The 16,588-nt window shown below is 43.3% G+C and overlaps 1 protein-coding gene across 4 annotated transcripts in view; it reads right to left on the bottom strand.

Annotated features, from left to right (window-relative positions):
- Positions 1-4,681: 4,681 nt before the first annotated feature.
- LOC121878811 (zwei Ig domain protein zig-8-like) overlaps positions 4,682-16,588 on the bottom strand; it is a 38,358-nt gene continuing 26,451 nt past the window's right edge. For all 4 annotated transcript variants that reach the window (XM_042385231.1, XM_042385232.1, XM_042385234.1 and 1 more), the window contains 5 exons: positions 10,035-10,189; positions 8,387-8,597; positions 7,360-7,478; positions 6,140-6,317; positions 4,682-5,267 (listed from right to left, as the gene is read on the bottom strand). In XM_042385231.1, the coding sequence (XP_042241165.1) occupies positions 5,107-5,267; positions 6,140-6,317; positions 7,360-7,478; positions 8,387-8,597; positions 10,035-10,189 (824 nt within the window). In that variant the 3' untranslated portion in view covers positions 4,682-5,106. The remainder of the gene's footprint in view (positions 5,268-6,139; positions 6,318-7,359; positions 7,479-8,386; positions 8,598-10,034; positions 10,190-16,588) is intronic.

The following is a 16,588-nucleotide window of genomic DNA, read 5'->3' as shown; positions in this document are numbered from 1 at the left end:
GTAAAAATTTTACTTTATATGATTTGGTACCTGACTTTCAATATATCATCGTTACTCACTTAAGAGACACGGTAACCATTTTAAGAGCATTATTCTGGTACCTACTGTTAAGAGACACAGCACCTTTCTATATACTTTGCATCTACTTAATTGATATATGGCATCCATTAATAGAGATATGTACTACTAAAGAGACACTGTACCATTTTTAAGAGACACGGTACCTACTATAAGAGACATGGTACTTGAGTAAATTTCATTACTAGTTAGAAAACACTTTACATACTCAAGATATTCTGCTTATTTAATATACACTTTATTTCATTAAGATAAGTTAGATAATTGTCAAGATAATTTACGCAAGATAATTCTAATTTAGTAGATAATTTACTTAAGATAATTTACTTACGATAATCGTTATTGACTAAGAACTTATTTTCCTATACTTAACACTTAACTTCTTTAACCCTTTGAGGACGATGGATTAACCCTTTAAACACGATGGTTTATCCTGAGGACAATGATTCAACCCCCGGTTAAAGGGATAAATATACCAAGTCCAACCCCTTAAGGTCTCAGGTCCTTCCTAACCCTTCAGTAAATAGTTTGTACATCGGCGTGTCTTCGGACCTGGGGGGGGAGTGAAGGGTCGTAGTGTTTCGTTCCTTTAGATTCAAATTCTCTATTTATGTCCCTTAGGTTTTTTTTAGGTCCTTTCGAAGACCATCTCTATTTTCAACCCTTAGAATTAGGGTTTATTCTATTTAGTTCCTTTAGATATCAAACTTTATTTTCAGGTCCCACAGCTTATTTTGAACCCTGATAAATACGTCTTTCTTGCCCTAAATCTTCCCCCTAAGGTCCTCTCTACCTTCAGGCCTTAAGGGGAATGTATCCGTTTCGTTCCCTGGGATTTCAAACCCCATTTTCAGGGTCCTATTTCATTCAGGTCCTGACAACACTCTTCCCTTATCCTCCCCAAATCTTTCTTAAGACCTCACGTAGCCTCATTCATATCATTCTTAAAGACCACGTACTCTCTCTCTTTCTCTCTCCCTCACTTTCTTTCTTTCTTTCTTTCTAACATATCTCTAACTTCTCTCTCTCTCTCTCTCTCTCTCTCTCTCTCTCTCTCTCTCTCTCTCTCATCTTTCTTCTTTCTTTCTAACATCTCTCTCTCTCTCTCTCTCTCTCTCTCTCTCTCTCTCTCTCTCTCTCTCTCTCTCTCTCTCTCTCTCTCTCTCTCTCTCACTACGGCAGGTCACTCAGGAACAAATCCCCGGTAGTATTGAAAAAGACGACCTGTCCCTCGCTTCACCTTCACCGCCTCCTCCAGGGCCAAGGGTTATATAGGTCTTATCCCCTATTCAGCAGACGTCTGGGTCATTTCCTAGGTCAGTCAGCTGAGCATTTGAGCACGGTAGCTGTGGTGTGTGTATGTATGTATGTATGTATGTATGTATGTATGTATGTATGTATCCCCAAACTATAATACTAGGTACCACATTACACCTGGGTGGACTAAGGGCACCCCACCACACCAGGTTAGGTTAGGTTAGGTTAATTAAGAACACAAAATCAAAGTAATATTTATTGACTTCATGGTAAGTAACATACAAATATTCCCTTAATATGTTGGTAGATATAAACATGACTTGGCAGAATTCACTGACATACACACACACGCACACACACCTGACTCTCACTGACATACACACACACGCACACACACCTGACTCTCATCCTACACTGTTTATTTTGAGTGTAATTTATTCTGCATTTAATTACGCTTTATTACGTAATTAGTATGCATGTAATTACGTATAAGTATTGTTATTATGCATATGATTACGTATACCTGTGTAATTACTATGCATATAATTAAATATACCTGTAATTACTATGCATATAATTAAATATACCTGTAATTACTATGCATATAATTAAGTACACCTGTAATTACTATACATATAATTAAATATACCTGTAATTACTATGCATATAATCAAATATACCTGTAATTACTATGCATAAAATTAAATACGCCTGTAATTACTATGCATATAATTAAGTACACCTGTAATTACCATGCATAAATTACTTCCTATTATAAATATCATCAGTTTGTTTCACTTCACCATTAATAATTAAGAGAATTTGCATCTCAGTACAAAATACACATCAACGTTATCTTAAATTTTACGAAGATAGTTTTAGCTTTTTGGGAATAAATAATTTTAATAATTTCTTTTACAAACTATATAATAAATTTCAAATAAAATCTTTAGTGTTGTGGTAAAATTTTCTCATAATTTTTTTTTTTACAATTGAGACAAAAACTAGATTTATTAATTATTTTTTGTAGTTTAGTGTCATAACACAATATATATTTTTACAAGAGACATTATATGAGATTAATTTATTTATTTTTTGTCATAAACTCTTGATGTAACAAAACAGTTTTTATTGTGTAAATATTAATTAATTTATATATGTATAATATATCTCTATATGGCTCGGGAGTTTCAATTATATATCGTATAATATGTAATTATATACTGTAGATTTTTTACGTAAATATTTCTGAAAATTATAAAAAAATTGCCTTAAAACGTAATTAGATTTTACGTAATTATATTTTTTTACAAAGAGATTTTAACGAGCGAATAATTAAAGAAGAAATATATCACAATTAGACAGGACTTGATTAATTAGAATACAAATAATTACTTTATCACAAAATATAATCATAAAATAATCTTTATTAACCAGACAAAGATTTATTTACATATTATTGAAATAAACCTCAAAAAACACTTTACTTTCCTTCAATTAACGCCAATTCACCCTTGCTCATGTGTATATGTTGATTAATTACCTTCCATACCTGTACACACTTCAATACCTGCCTAATTCCCATTAGAAATTTAATGAAGTTGCTCCTTTAATTACCACGACAGACAGGTGAGAGATTCTACTCACCTGTACATAGGCTGCCGAGGGTGGGTGGGAGGGGGGGGATAGCCTGGTACCCTGTTGTCAGGTAAAGAGGCAACAGGTATTTACTCGTCTCTTGTTGCCTTATGTATAGACCTAGTTACCTGTTGTCGTCTTCCAGGGCAATTAGGCCAACAGGTAACCAGTGAACACCTATTGTCTCTATATATTTAAAACAACGGGTAACCAGTGCATACCTGTTATCTCAGTATATTACAACAACAGGTTATCAGCTTCCTCGAGGGGTTATGAGTTATGTTCACAACCACTCAAGATATGGTAGAGAGGAGAGCGAGGGTTACACGCCACAACATTAACAACAACAACAACAACAACAAGGTCAGAGGGCAACCAAGGCTCCGGTTCTCATGGGGGGGGAATTCCGGAGGGTCCAATTTAATCCCCGAAACCGGACCTGAAACCGGACCTGTAGCCGGACATGGAGCCGGACCTGATGTCGGACCCGAATATTCATATGAAAGTCATAGGGTATGGTTAGGTTATGTTAGGTTAGGTTAGGTTAGGTTAGGTTAGGTTAGGTTAGGGATAAGTTTAAATTTGACTGTCAGAAGAAGGTTGGGTTAAGGACAAGTTACGTTAACTCAGGTTAAATCAGAGGCAGGTCAAGTAACTTCCAAATCCGGTTATGGTGTCGGATTCGGGGTTAAATTAAGTCCGGTTCCCCTGCTGAGAGTTACAGTAATCAGCCGGGAACTCATTGTTGTTCCTTGAGTTACAGTAGTCGGCGGGAACTCATCGTTGTCCCTTGAGTTACAATAGTCGGCGGGAACTCATCGTTGCCCTTGAGTTACAATAGTCGGCGGGAACTCATCGTTGCCCTTGAGTTACAATAGTCGGCGGGAACTCATCGTTGTCCCTTGAGTTACAATAGCCAGCCGGGAACTCATCGTTGTCTCTTGAGTTACAATAGCCAGCCGGGAACTCATCGTTGCCCTTGAGTTACAATAGTCGGCGGGAACTCATCGTTGCCCTTGAGTTACAATAGTCGGCGGGAACTCATCGTTGCCCTTGAGTTACAATAGTCGGCGGGAACTCATCGTTGTCCCTTGAGTTACAATAGTCGGCGGGAACTCATCGTTGTCCCTTGAGTTACAATAGTTGGCGGGAACTCATCGTTGTCCCTTGATTTACAGTGGCGGAGAAACGGGAACTCATCATTAACTCTTGAGTTACAATAGCTGGGGGGAACGGGAACTCACTATATACACTGTACACAATAAAAATCATTTCAATTACAAAATATATTATTATATACATCTTGTATCGGCCCAGAAGACTAATTCAAGTCGTATTTCCTGGTATAAATCTCAGTGCCGGTAAATAGACCAATCAGAGAGCCAGATGGCGATATATCCACCAATCACATCACTGGTCATGAAACGTCACACTACGTCATTGAAGATCAATATTTGACCTTATGTTTTGGTTAATTTGGGTCACAAGAGGTCACAGGAATTTTTTTTTTTTCTAACAAGTGATGACTTGTAGTTTATGGTGATTTCCCAGAGGACGCAGCAGGGTAGTTGTGAGGGGGGAAGGGGTGTTGGTCATTACAGGTGAGAGTGGGTCGTTTAGTCTCGCCCATAGTGTCTGACAGGCGTGTTACTGTATTTTATTCTCTCTGTTTCACACACTTCCTTCTTCCTTCTTCCCTCGTTCTTTCTTTCCTTCATTCACTCACTGTCCAGTTTTGATCATATTCTTTCATTTTCCATCATTACTTATCCATAACTCATCATTTTCCTTCATCATTCACTGATTTCATTCACTTTGGGATTTATGAATGTCTTCTGAATGTTCTATCACCTGCGGATCTTCACTACACGGGTAACACTTCACCTGCACCTCCTCAGGCAACAGGGAGGAGTGCGAGCAACACTCCACCTTCAGTAGCCACCACGGGCAGCAAGAAGAAGGACGAGAAACACTTCACCTTCAGTAGCTACCTGAACCCCGGGACACGGCCCTCCTGAAGCACTCAACACCTGCAGTAAATTCGACATAGTGGCAGGTAGTGTGAGCAGGTTGCTGTCGGTGGTAAGATGGGCGGGAGGTGGGCGTGTGTATGGGCGTTCACTGTACCTGTGGTCACGTGGAGGACCTCATTAACCACACCGCCGTCGTCAGGAGCACCACCAGGACCCCGCTGGAGGAGGAAGAGGAGGAGGCAGAAGAGGAGGAGGAAGAAGAGGAGGAGGACTTGGTCGCCGAGGTTGTAGTCCCACGTTGCATGGCCGCCGGAAGCTCACCTGGAACACGAAGGGGAAACACCTATTAACACCTATTAACACCTATCAACACCTATTAACACCTATCAACACCTATTAACACCTATCAACACCTATCAACACCTATTAACACCTATCAACACCTATTAACACCTATTAACACCTATCAATACCTATTAACACCTATTAACACCTATCAACACCTATTAACACCTATTAACACCTATCAACACCTATTAACACCTATGAACACCTATTAACACCTATTAACACCTATCAACACCTATTACTAATTAACCTATTTCCTTCAGGACCCCCAAATACTACTATGACTTATTTCCATTTATTTCCTATTTTTTGCATATATTTATCATTGTATTATTTTATCATTGTTTATGTTAATAAAACAAGTCAGAAACTACTACTGAGAACACAAGTACCTAACTCTCTTTGCTAGTAGACTCATCACTAAGACTCACCACTAAAACACACTAAGACTCACCATAACACTCACCCACTAAACACATAAATTCTGTCACTAAAACACACTAAGACTCTATTAACACTCATCACTAAGACTCACCACTAAACCACACTAAGACTCATCCTAACACTAGACTCACTATTAACACTCATCACTAAGACTCACCACTAAAACACACTAAGACTCACTATGCTGCTCATCACTAAGACTCACCACTAACACTCACCACTAAGACTCACCACAAACACTCACCACTAAACCACACTAAGACTCATCACTAAGACTCACCACTAAAACACACTAAGACTCACCACAAACACTCACCACTAAACCACACTAAGACTCATCACTAAGACTCACCACTAAAACACACTAAGACTCACCACTAACACACATCACTAACACTCACCACTCAACACATGCAGCATGACGGAGGCCATCTGCAGAGAGGCGGGAGCACACGTGTAGTTGCCAGAATCTGCGAGAGACACCGAGGGGATGGTGAGGGTGCCGATGGAGGTATCGGGAGGAATACGATCCACCGACAGTATACGATCAGAGTTGGCGCTCACGACCCGACGTTCACCCTGGGGGGGAGGTGATGAGAACAGTGTCAGAAGCTGGTATGACACGAATTTGGATGTCAGATAGTGGTATGATATATTTAGGTGTCAGATGGTGGTTATGACACGTACAGTATATGGGTGTCAGATGGTGGTTATGACACGTACAGTATATGGGTGTCAGATGGTGGTTATGACACGTACAGTATATGGGTGTCAGATGGTGGTTATGACACGTACAGTATATGGGTGTCAGATGGTGGTATGACAAATATAATAAAGCAGATATACTCATGTGGTGTACGAGAGGAGGTATACCCACATAGTATACATGACACTGAAGGTATACCCACACAGTATACACGACACTGAAGGTATACTCACACAGTATACATGACACTGAAGGTATACTCACACAGTATACATGACACTGAAGGTATACTCACACAGTATACACGACACTGAAGGTATACTCACACAGTATACATGACACTGAAGGTATACTCACACAGTATACACGACACTGAAGGTATACTCACACAGTATACATGACACTGAAGGTATACTCACACAGTATACACGACACTGAAGGTATACTCACACTGTATACATGACACAGAAGGTATACTCACATGGTATACATGACACTGAAGGTATACTCACACAGTATACACGACACTGAAGGTATACTCACACTGTATACATGACACAGAAGGTATACCCACACAGTATACACGACACAGAAGGTATACTCACACAGTATACACGACACAGAAGGTATACTCACACAGTATACACGACACAGAAGGTATACTCACACAGTATACACGACACAGAAGGTATACTCACACAGTATACACGACACAGAAGGTATACTCACACAGTATACACGACACAGAAGGTATACTCACATGGTATACATGACACTGAAGGTATACCCACACAGTATACACGACACAGAAGGTATACCCACACAGTATACACGACACAGAAGGTATACTCACATGGTATACATGACACTGAAGGTATACCCACACAGTATACACGACACAGAAGGTATACTCACATGGTACCAGAAGATGTAGGTTGGCTCCTCGAGTGCGTCAGATATCACACACTTGATGTTAACAGTGGAGCCGCTCTTGACGTATAGGTCTGACACCCCGGCGATGGTCACGCTGGGGGCTGCAGGAGAGATACCTGACGTTAACACCTTCAGGAGTAGTTAGATATTACTACGAGATACTTAACACCTTCAGGAGTTTGTTAAGTATTACTACGAGATACTTAACACCTTTAGGAGTTTGTTAAGTATTACTACGAGTTACTTAACACCTTCAGGAATTTGTTAGGTATTACTACGAGATACTTAACACCTTCAGGAGTTTGTTAAGTATTGCTACGATATACTTAACACCTTCAGGAGTTTGTTAAGTATTACTACGAGATACTTAACACCTTCAGGAGTTTGTTAAGTATTACTACGAGATACTTAACACCTTTAGGAGTTTGTTAAGTATTACTACGAGATACTTAACACCTTCAGGAGTTTGTTAAGTATTACTACGAGATACTTAACACCTTTAGGAGTTTGTTAAGTATTACTACGAGTTACTTAACACCTTCAGGAGTTTGTTAGGTATTACTACGAGATACTTAACACCTTCAGGAGTTTGTTAAGTATTGCTACGATATACTTAACACCTTCAGGAGTTTGTTAAGTATTACTACGAGATACTTAACACCTTCAGGAGTTTGTTAAGTTTTACTAAGAGATACTTAAATACCTAACCTAATCTAACCTAACCTAACCCAACCTAACTTAACCAAACCTAACGATTGCTTAACCCCTTGAAGACAATGGTTTAACCCTTTGAAGACGAAGGTTTAACCCTTTGAGAAATATAGTTTAACCTTTTGAAATTAACTATTTAATCAACCCTTTAACAACTGTGATTTTTCCCTTTAAGGACTGTGATTTAACCCTCCTGAAGACTGTGATTTAACCCTTTAAGAATGTGATTGAACCCCTTCAGGACTCATGATTTAACCCTTTGAGGACCATGGCATCAACACACACCAAATCTACTTACTGATCACATTAAGCTGTACAAAATGGCTCATCTTGGGTTCTGTTGACACCTGACACTCGTAGCTGCCGGCGTCCCTCTCCTGTACATACCGCACCTGCAGCGTCCACGTCTGCGTCGGGGCCTCGTGCCAGGAGGTGAACCGCTCGTCCGAGATGAAGGTGTAGCGGTCGACGGTCAGTATATGGGAGTCTCGGTTCCTTATCCACGATACCTGAGAGGAAAGAGGGTGGTTAGTAGTGTGTGTGTGTGTGTGTGTGTGTGTGTGTGTGTGTGTTTATACAGTGTGGATGCAGTTGAATTTAGTACAGCACACACACACACACACACACACACACAATAACAAAGGAAAAAGACTTACACACATAAACAAAGAAACTCGGAAATGAACATTTAGAAACGAAAAAAAGCTGAAGTTTAATTTCCTGATGTTCTTGGCATGAGTAGAGAGAGAGAGAGAGAGCCAACACAATACTCAGAGTGGCACCAAGTTAAGACCACACTGGCACTCACCTTAATTGTCAAAATACGAAGAAAGAAAAATAGAAAAAAAAGAAGAATTACGAAGAAGATAGAATAAAAGAAGCAATTAGCGGAATAGAACAGATAGGGGAAGGAATAGGGAAGATGAGATTAGAAAGGTAAGTAAGACACAAGAAGATGATGGAGAGACATAAAAGAAATTAAACAAAGACGCGAATGAAGGCATGGACGATGAGAGATGGAAATAGGAAGACATTGATGAAGATTGGGAGAAGGGGAGAGAGAAGGAGAGTGAAAGAAAGAGTGAATTTTGGAGATATGAGAGAGAGAGAGATTAGATTAGATTAGATCGATAGATAGATAGATAGTGTTACGAACCACGCCATCTATTGTCCTGATCTACCTACCCAGCACCACGAGCAACGCCATCTAGGGACGAGACACGAGTATGACTCGTCTTAGTTACCACTCCGGGGTTTCTCTTCTCCATATCCTGGTTGTTGCGTCACTTCCTCCAAGTCTTCTTTGTCAGCTCCAATTCGAGGAGAGAGCACTTTACTCTGGGAAGTGACCACAGGATCACCTATCCTGGAAACCTACGGCACAGTGACTACCTACCGTCTTCTACAATACTCAGCCTTACTCGTCAGCCATCTCAGCTCCGCACTTAAGTATTTGTAATCTTGTATTGCCTCCCCCACGTCCACTTGCTTCAAATTATCGTATGTTGTATTAATATGTATATACTGTTAATGTTTAGGTTAAGTTTGGTTAAGGGTCAATTATAGAACGCTGAATATTTTGTTAAGGAATTTATGGTACTTTATTATACACAACAAAAACTCGCATCCTTTGTCTACCCTTTTATAGTCCGATTGTCTTTGTTTTTTTGTTGTTGTTACCTGTTGGGATCTGGGTAGACGTTTAACTATATTCTAAATCCCCAACTCGTAACAATAGATAGATAGATAGATAGATAGATATAGATATATAGATAGATAGATGGACAGACAGACAGACAGACAGACAGACAGACAGACAGACAGACAGATAGATAGATAGATAGATAGATAGATAAATAGACAGACAGACAGATAGACAGACAGACAGACAGACAGACAGATAAACACACCATCATCACAACACTAAAATGAAGGAAGGATTTTACCGATTTATTTCCAAGGTTCTTTATCCTGCAGGGGAGATAAGCGTGTGCCCCTAGCTGCGTGGTGACGTTGGTAGGAGACGTAGGATGGAAGTGAGGTCCTGGGAAAGCTCTCCTACGATGCCTCCCGCCCCTACCTGAGGCTCCTATGTCTTCACCTGTAGGAGAGAGGAGAGAAGAATGTTAGATTTGGGTTGGGTTGGGTTGGGTTGAGTTGGGTGTGGTTGGGTGGGTTAGGTTGTTGGGTTGGGTTGGAGTTGGGTTGGGTGGGTTGGGTTGGTTGGGTTTGGGTTGGGTTGGAGTTAGGTTGGGTTGGGTTGGGTTGGAGTGGGTTGGGTTGGAGGTTGGGTTGGGTTGGGGTTGGGTTGGGTTAGGTTGGGTTGGGTTGGGTTAGGTTGGGTTGGAGTTGGGTTGGGTGGTTGGGTGAGTGGGTTGGGTTAGGTTGGGTTGGGTTGGGTTGGGTTGGGTTGGGTTCGGGTTAGATTGTGGATTGGGTTGGGTTGGGTTGGGTTGGGTTGGGTTGGGTTGGGTTGGGTTGGGTTGGGTGTGGTTGGGTGGTTGGGACAGTTAGGTTAGGGTTGGGTTTGAGTTGGGTTGGGTGTGGTTGGGTTGGGTTGGGCTGGGTTGGGTTGTGTTGGGTTGGGTTGGGTTGGGTTGGGTTGGGTGTGGTTGGTTGGGTTGAGTTGGGTTGGGTTGGGTTGGGTGTGGTTGGGTTGGGTTGGGTTGGGTGTGGTTGGGTGTGGTTGGGTTGGGTTGGGTTGGTGTGGTTGGGTTGGGTTGGGCTGGGTTGGGTTGTGTTGGGTTGGGTTTGGGTTGGTTAGGTTGGGTTGGGTGTGGTTGGGTTGGGTTGAGTTGGGTTGGGTTGGGGGTTGGGTTGGGTTGGGGTTGGGTTGGGTTGTGTTGGGTTGGGTTGGGTTGGGCTTGGTTGGGTTGGGTTGTGTTGGGCTGGGTTGGGTTGGGTTGTGTTGGGTTGGGTTGATGTTATAATGCATTACTAAAGCTTCAACAATATATCTCTATGAACCTGTATTAAGTAGATACAACTCTCTCTCTCTCTCTCTCTCTCTCTCCCTGTTAGAGCTCAGACGGCCAGAGCCACCAGCCGTGAAGATGCTGGGAATACCCGACTGACTGATCATCTTAACTTCCGTCTCATCCTCCTCTCCTAGCTCACTCTTAGGACATCCTCCTCTCCTAGCTCACTCTTAGGGCATCCTCCTCTCCTAGCTCACTCTTAGGACATCCTCCTCTCCTAGCTCACTCTTAGGACATCCTCCTCTCCTAGCTCACTCTTAGGACATCCTCCTCTCCTAGCTCACTCTTAGGGCATCCTCCTCTCCTAGCTCAATCTTGCGGAATCTTCTTCTCCTAGTTCATTTTCAGGGCATTCTAGTGCAGTCCTAGCGCGCGCGCGCGCGTGTGTGTGTGTGTGTGTGTGTGTTGAGAGGATATTTATATGACGGTACACACACACACACACACACACCCTCCTTATCATCTCTCACCAGCCTGTGTGTTTCTCAGTCAACTCCGACACCCTCCTCCTTCCTCTTCCTTCTCCTCTTCCTCTTCCTCTTCCTTCTTCACCTCCTCCCCTTCACCTCCTTCTCCTTCTCTTCCACCTTCACCTCCTCCTCTTCACCTCACTCCTTCCCTTGTTCTAGAAGCCTTCCTTCTCCCCTTCCTCCTTCACCTCCTCCTCTTCACCTCTACCTCCTCCTCTTCCTCCTTCACCCCCTCCACTTTATTTCCTCCTCCTCTCCTTCCCATTCCCTCACCTTCTCCTCTTCACCTCCTCCTCCTTCTCTCCTTCCTCCTCCTTCACCTCACTCCTTCACCTTCTCCTCTTCACCTCACTCCTTCCCTTGTTCTAGAAGCTCTCCTTTTCCTCCTCCTTTTCCCCAACTTTGTCAACTCTTCCTCTCTCTCCTACTCCTCTCATTCTCCTCTAATTGTCCTCCTTCACTCCTTCTCTACCTTCTCTTGTTACCAGTTTCCTCGTTTACTCCTCTTCCTCCCCCTCTTCCTTCTCCTCCTCCTCCTCCTTCTCTCCTTAAAGTCTTCCCCTCCTGCTTGTTATCGTCTCTACGTCATACATATCTCAACATCCTTCCCACCTCCTCCTACTTCCTTCCTTCCTTCCTTCCTTCCTTCCCCGCTAATTCCCTTCGCCGTCCTTCGTATAAAATTATCGTTTTTTTATATTTTCTCTGTGTTTATTAATATTTTTGTGTATATTTGTGTTTAATGTTTTTGTGCTTGTGTTTTTCCCTGTTTGTTATGCGTTTTTTTCGTGTTTTTCTGTTTATTTATGTGTTTTTTTTCCGTCTTGTGTGTGTGTGTGTGTGTGCGTGTGTGTGTGTGTGTGTGTGTGTGTGTGTGCGTGTGTGTGTGTGTGTGTGTGTGTGCGTGTGTGTGTGTGTGTGTGTGTGTGTGTGTGTGTGTGTGTGTGTGTGTGTGTGTGCGTGTGTGTGTGTGTGTGTGTGTGTGTGTGTGTTTCGTCTTGCAGGTAAGATGTTGACATGGATGGCCTCCAGGTGTATGTGTAGCTTCATTGGTGTCTAGCACAGGTGAGTGTTGTGCCACATGTTACCTTAATAGGGAGGCAGGTAGACCATATACCTGTGTTTTAGAAACCAGGTTATCTCTCTCTCTCTCTCTCTCTCTCTCTCTCTCTCTCTCTCTCTCTCTCTCTCTCTCTCTCTCTCTCTTTCTCTCTCTCTCTCTCCTCCGCCTTATCTCATCCTCCAGCTCTCTCTACTATCGTGTTCTATCTCCCTCTATCTCATTCCCTCCTCCCCTCGTCTCTCAGGTGGCCAGAGATTCAACACATCAAGTAAGAGAGACAGAGACACAGGGAGATAGAGTCTGATAAGAGAGACTGTCAAGATGATAAATGGCGGAGATAATGAACAAAGAGAAAGAAGAAGGATAAAAGATGATGAATGGTAGGGAGAAGGGAGGAGAGTGGGAGACAGAAAGAGAGAGGAAGAGAGAGAGAGAGTAAGTGAGGGTGGGGGAAACAGAGCGAGAATGAGAGAGTAAATCAATGGCGGACACTGGACAAGGTTATACCCATTGAACTCATATATCCAGGTATACACACACACACACACACACACACACACACACACACACACGGCTAAAATGTCTGTTCCTTGTGTGTGTGTGTGTGTGTGTGTGTGTGTGTGTGTGTGTGTGTGCGTGTGTGTGTAAGTAAAGGCAACTCCAGAAGCTTTATTAAATCAAGTACACATCTCAGCCTTGGGACTTATAAAGGTGTCACCTGTAAGTTACCTGCGCCATTACTACATTGTTACCACGCCATTACCTGAGCATTACCCAGCCAGTACTTCACCTCTACGACACCATCATTACGCCATTAGTATGCTGTTAAGAAACCACTGCTGCACTATTACCGAACCATTACCGCGCCATAATAACACCATTATTTCATTATTAAGGCTCCACTATTATCGACCAACTACCGCTCCATAATACCACCATTATTTCACTATTAGGGCTCCACTATTACTATTAAAGCACCATTAAGGCCCTACCATTACTATTACTGTACCATTAAGGCACCACTATTACTATTAAAGCACTATTAAGGCTCCACCATTACTATTAAACGACCATTAAGGCTCCACTATTACTATTAAAGCACCATTAAGGCTCCACTATTACTATTACAACACCATTAAAACGCCAATACAGAAATCTTACTAGCCTACACCTTCTCTACACCATTATGCACCATTATGTCGTTACTATACCATTGTAACACCATTAAACACCATTAACAACAGATGCACCAATAGACTACCATTACCATATTGTTAAAGCATAATTAATCCATCAGTAAAACACCATTAAACACAATAAAACTTTAATATATAAACATAACACCTTAAACACACTATTGAACACCACTAAACATACCAATAAACACTATTGAACACCTTTAGAGCTCTTCTATTTTGTGTATATGTCTGTCGATGTGCGTGAATGGATGTACACACATATACACATACACCCACACGCACACCGGTTCATTGACACGTTATGAACGCCTCCTTTACACACACACACACACACACACACACACACAGGTGACAAAAGGTTTAATTGGTCATCAATATTATATACGTGTTGACGTGACCCCACAGGTGAGCTACGTTATCACCTGAGTCTCTTGTCTTTAATTAGCTACACCTGTCACTTTCTTCACCTCTTCCTCTTCCTCTTCCCTCTGTCTTTATTTCTTTGTCTGTTTGTATTTTTGTCTGACTGTCTCTCTTTTCTTTCTTCTTTCCTCTTCTTTACCCCTTTAGTTCTCTTCCTTCTCCTCTCCCACCTCTCTCCTTCCTTCTACTTTCCCTTCTTTCTCTACTTATCTTCTCTCTCCTCTCTCTCCTACCTTAGCATGTCCCTTAATTATCTACTTCTCTCCTCCTCTCTCCTCCTCTCTCCTATTCTCTCCTCTTCTCCCTCTTCTCTGCTCTTTCATGTCTTTCCTCCTCCCTGTAATCCTCTTCTTTCTGGTCGATTAAATCTCTTCCTTTCTCTCTCACTTCCTTCGCTAAGTCCTGCGGCAGTGTCAACCAGAAACTCTCTCTCTCTCTCTCTCTCTCTCTCTCTCTCTCTCTCTCTCTCTCTCTCCCTGTCCTCCTTTCTCCTCTCCCTCTCCAAATCTCTTATCACTCTTTTTTTATCTGTCTTTCTTCCTGTCTTTCTCATTCCTCCTCTCCCTTTCTATCTCTCTCTCTCTATTTTGTCTCTTCTATCCCTTATTCTTCTCTCTCCACCTTTCTCTCCTCTTCTTCTCTTCCTCTCCCTTTCTCTCAATTCTCTCTTGTTCTCTTTTCGCTCAGGACCAACTTTCAACTGAACCTCTTAAGGACTTGTAAAAATTACCCCCACGAGCTTTAACCGTTCTCTCTCTCTCTCTCTCTCTTTCTCTCTCTCTTCCTTCCTTCCTTCCCTTTCTCTCCTTGCATCATTCGCCAGTACCGAAGTAGCTATGCCTGTGTCCCCTCTCACCCTTCTTCCTCCCCTTTCTCTCCCTCCCCCCCTCCTTCCCTCCTCTCTCTCTCTTCTCTCTCTCTTCCTTTACCTCCCTCCTTCCTCCATTGTCCTTCCCTCTCTCCCATTTACCCCTCCTCTCTCTCCCCCTTCCACCGTCTCTCTCTCTCTTCCCTCTTTCCCTCTCCCTCCTTGTACCCTTCGCCAACAGTGTCGTTGCTACGCCTGCGCCAGCACCACCAGCGTGGGCGAGAGATAGCAGGAGATAGTATAATCCCCGGAAATTAAAAAGGCCAGCAGTGAGACGCCATCCCTGTGTGTGTGAGATTAAAGTCATCAGGAGAGAGACAGAGAGACAGAGAGACTGATGTATAGATGAGAGAGAGAGAGAGAGAGATACTGGGGCATAGATTAGCTGTGTGTGTGTGAGAGAGAGAGAGAATAAAAGGCTTTGATACATAAATTGACTACGAGAGAGAGATATGTGGCAATACATCTTCTCTTTTAACCCACTCTCTCTTCTTCTTCTCTCTCTTTTACCCCTTCATTTCCCCTTCTCTCCTCCTCTCTTACCCCATACCATCTCTCTCTCTCTCTCTCTCTCTCTCTCTCTCTCTCTCTCTCTCTCTCTCTCTCACTCGGCCCACCTCCCTTTAACACTGTGAAGCTATATTAAATCTCGGCCTCTCTATCATTCAACCATATTTTGTTGTTGTTGTTGATGTTGGTGGTGGTGGTGGTGGTGGTGGTTGTTGTTATTGTTGTCAGTGAGAAGTAATTGTTTACTGTCAGTGAGTGAGTGAATGATCAATTATATTGTCACCACCACCACCAGTATCACCCCCACCACCACCACCACCACCAGTATCACCACCCCCACCACCACCACCACCACCACCACCACCACCACCACCCCCCTCCACACCACCAGTATCACCCCCACCACCACCACCACCACCACCAGTATCACCCCACCACCATCAAGTATCACCCCCACCACCACCAGTATCACCCCCCCCACCCCCACCCACCACCACCACCACCACCACCACCACCACCAGTATCACCCCCCACCACCACCAGTATCACCCCACCACCACCACCACCACCAGTACCCACCCCCTCCACACCACCACCACCACTACGACCACCACCACCACCACCACCACCACCACCACCACCACCCCCTCACACCACCACCACCAGTATCACCCACCACCACCACCACCACCACCACCAAGTATCACCCCACCACCACCACACCACCACCACCACCCACCAGGCACACCACCACCACCACCACCACCCCCCTCCACACACCCCCCTCACACACCACCACCACCAGTATCACCCTACCACCACCACCAGTATCACCCACCACCACCACCACCACCAGTATCACCCCCACCCACCACCACCACCACCACGACCTACCACCACCACCACCACCCCCTCCACACCACCACCACCCCCTCCACACCACCACCACCACCACCACCACTACCCCACCACAATTTACTACCACAACT

This window comes from Homarus americanus, unplaced genomic scaffold (genome assembly GCF_018991925.1).
Source record: "Homarus americanus isolate GMGI-L3 unplaced genomic scaffold, GMGI_Hamer_2.0 scaffold29779, whole genome shotgun sequence".
Classification (NCBI taxonomy): Eukaryota; Metazoa; Arthropoda; class Malacostraca; order Decapoda; family Nephropidae; genus Homarus; species Homarus americanus.
The sequence above is the reverse complement of the archived record's forward strand: the minus strand, read 5'-3'. Positions and strand labels throughout refer to the sequence as shown.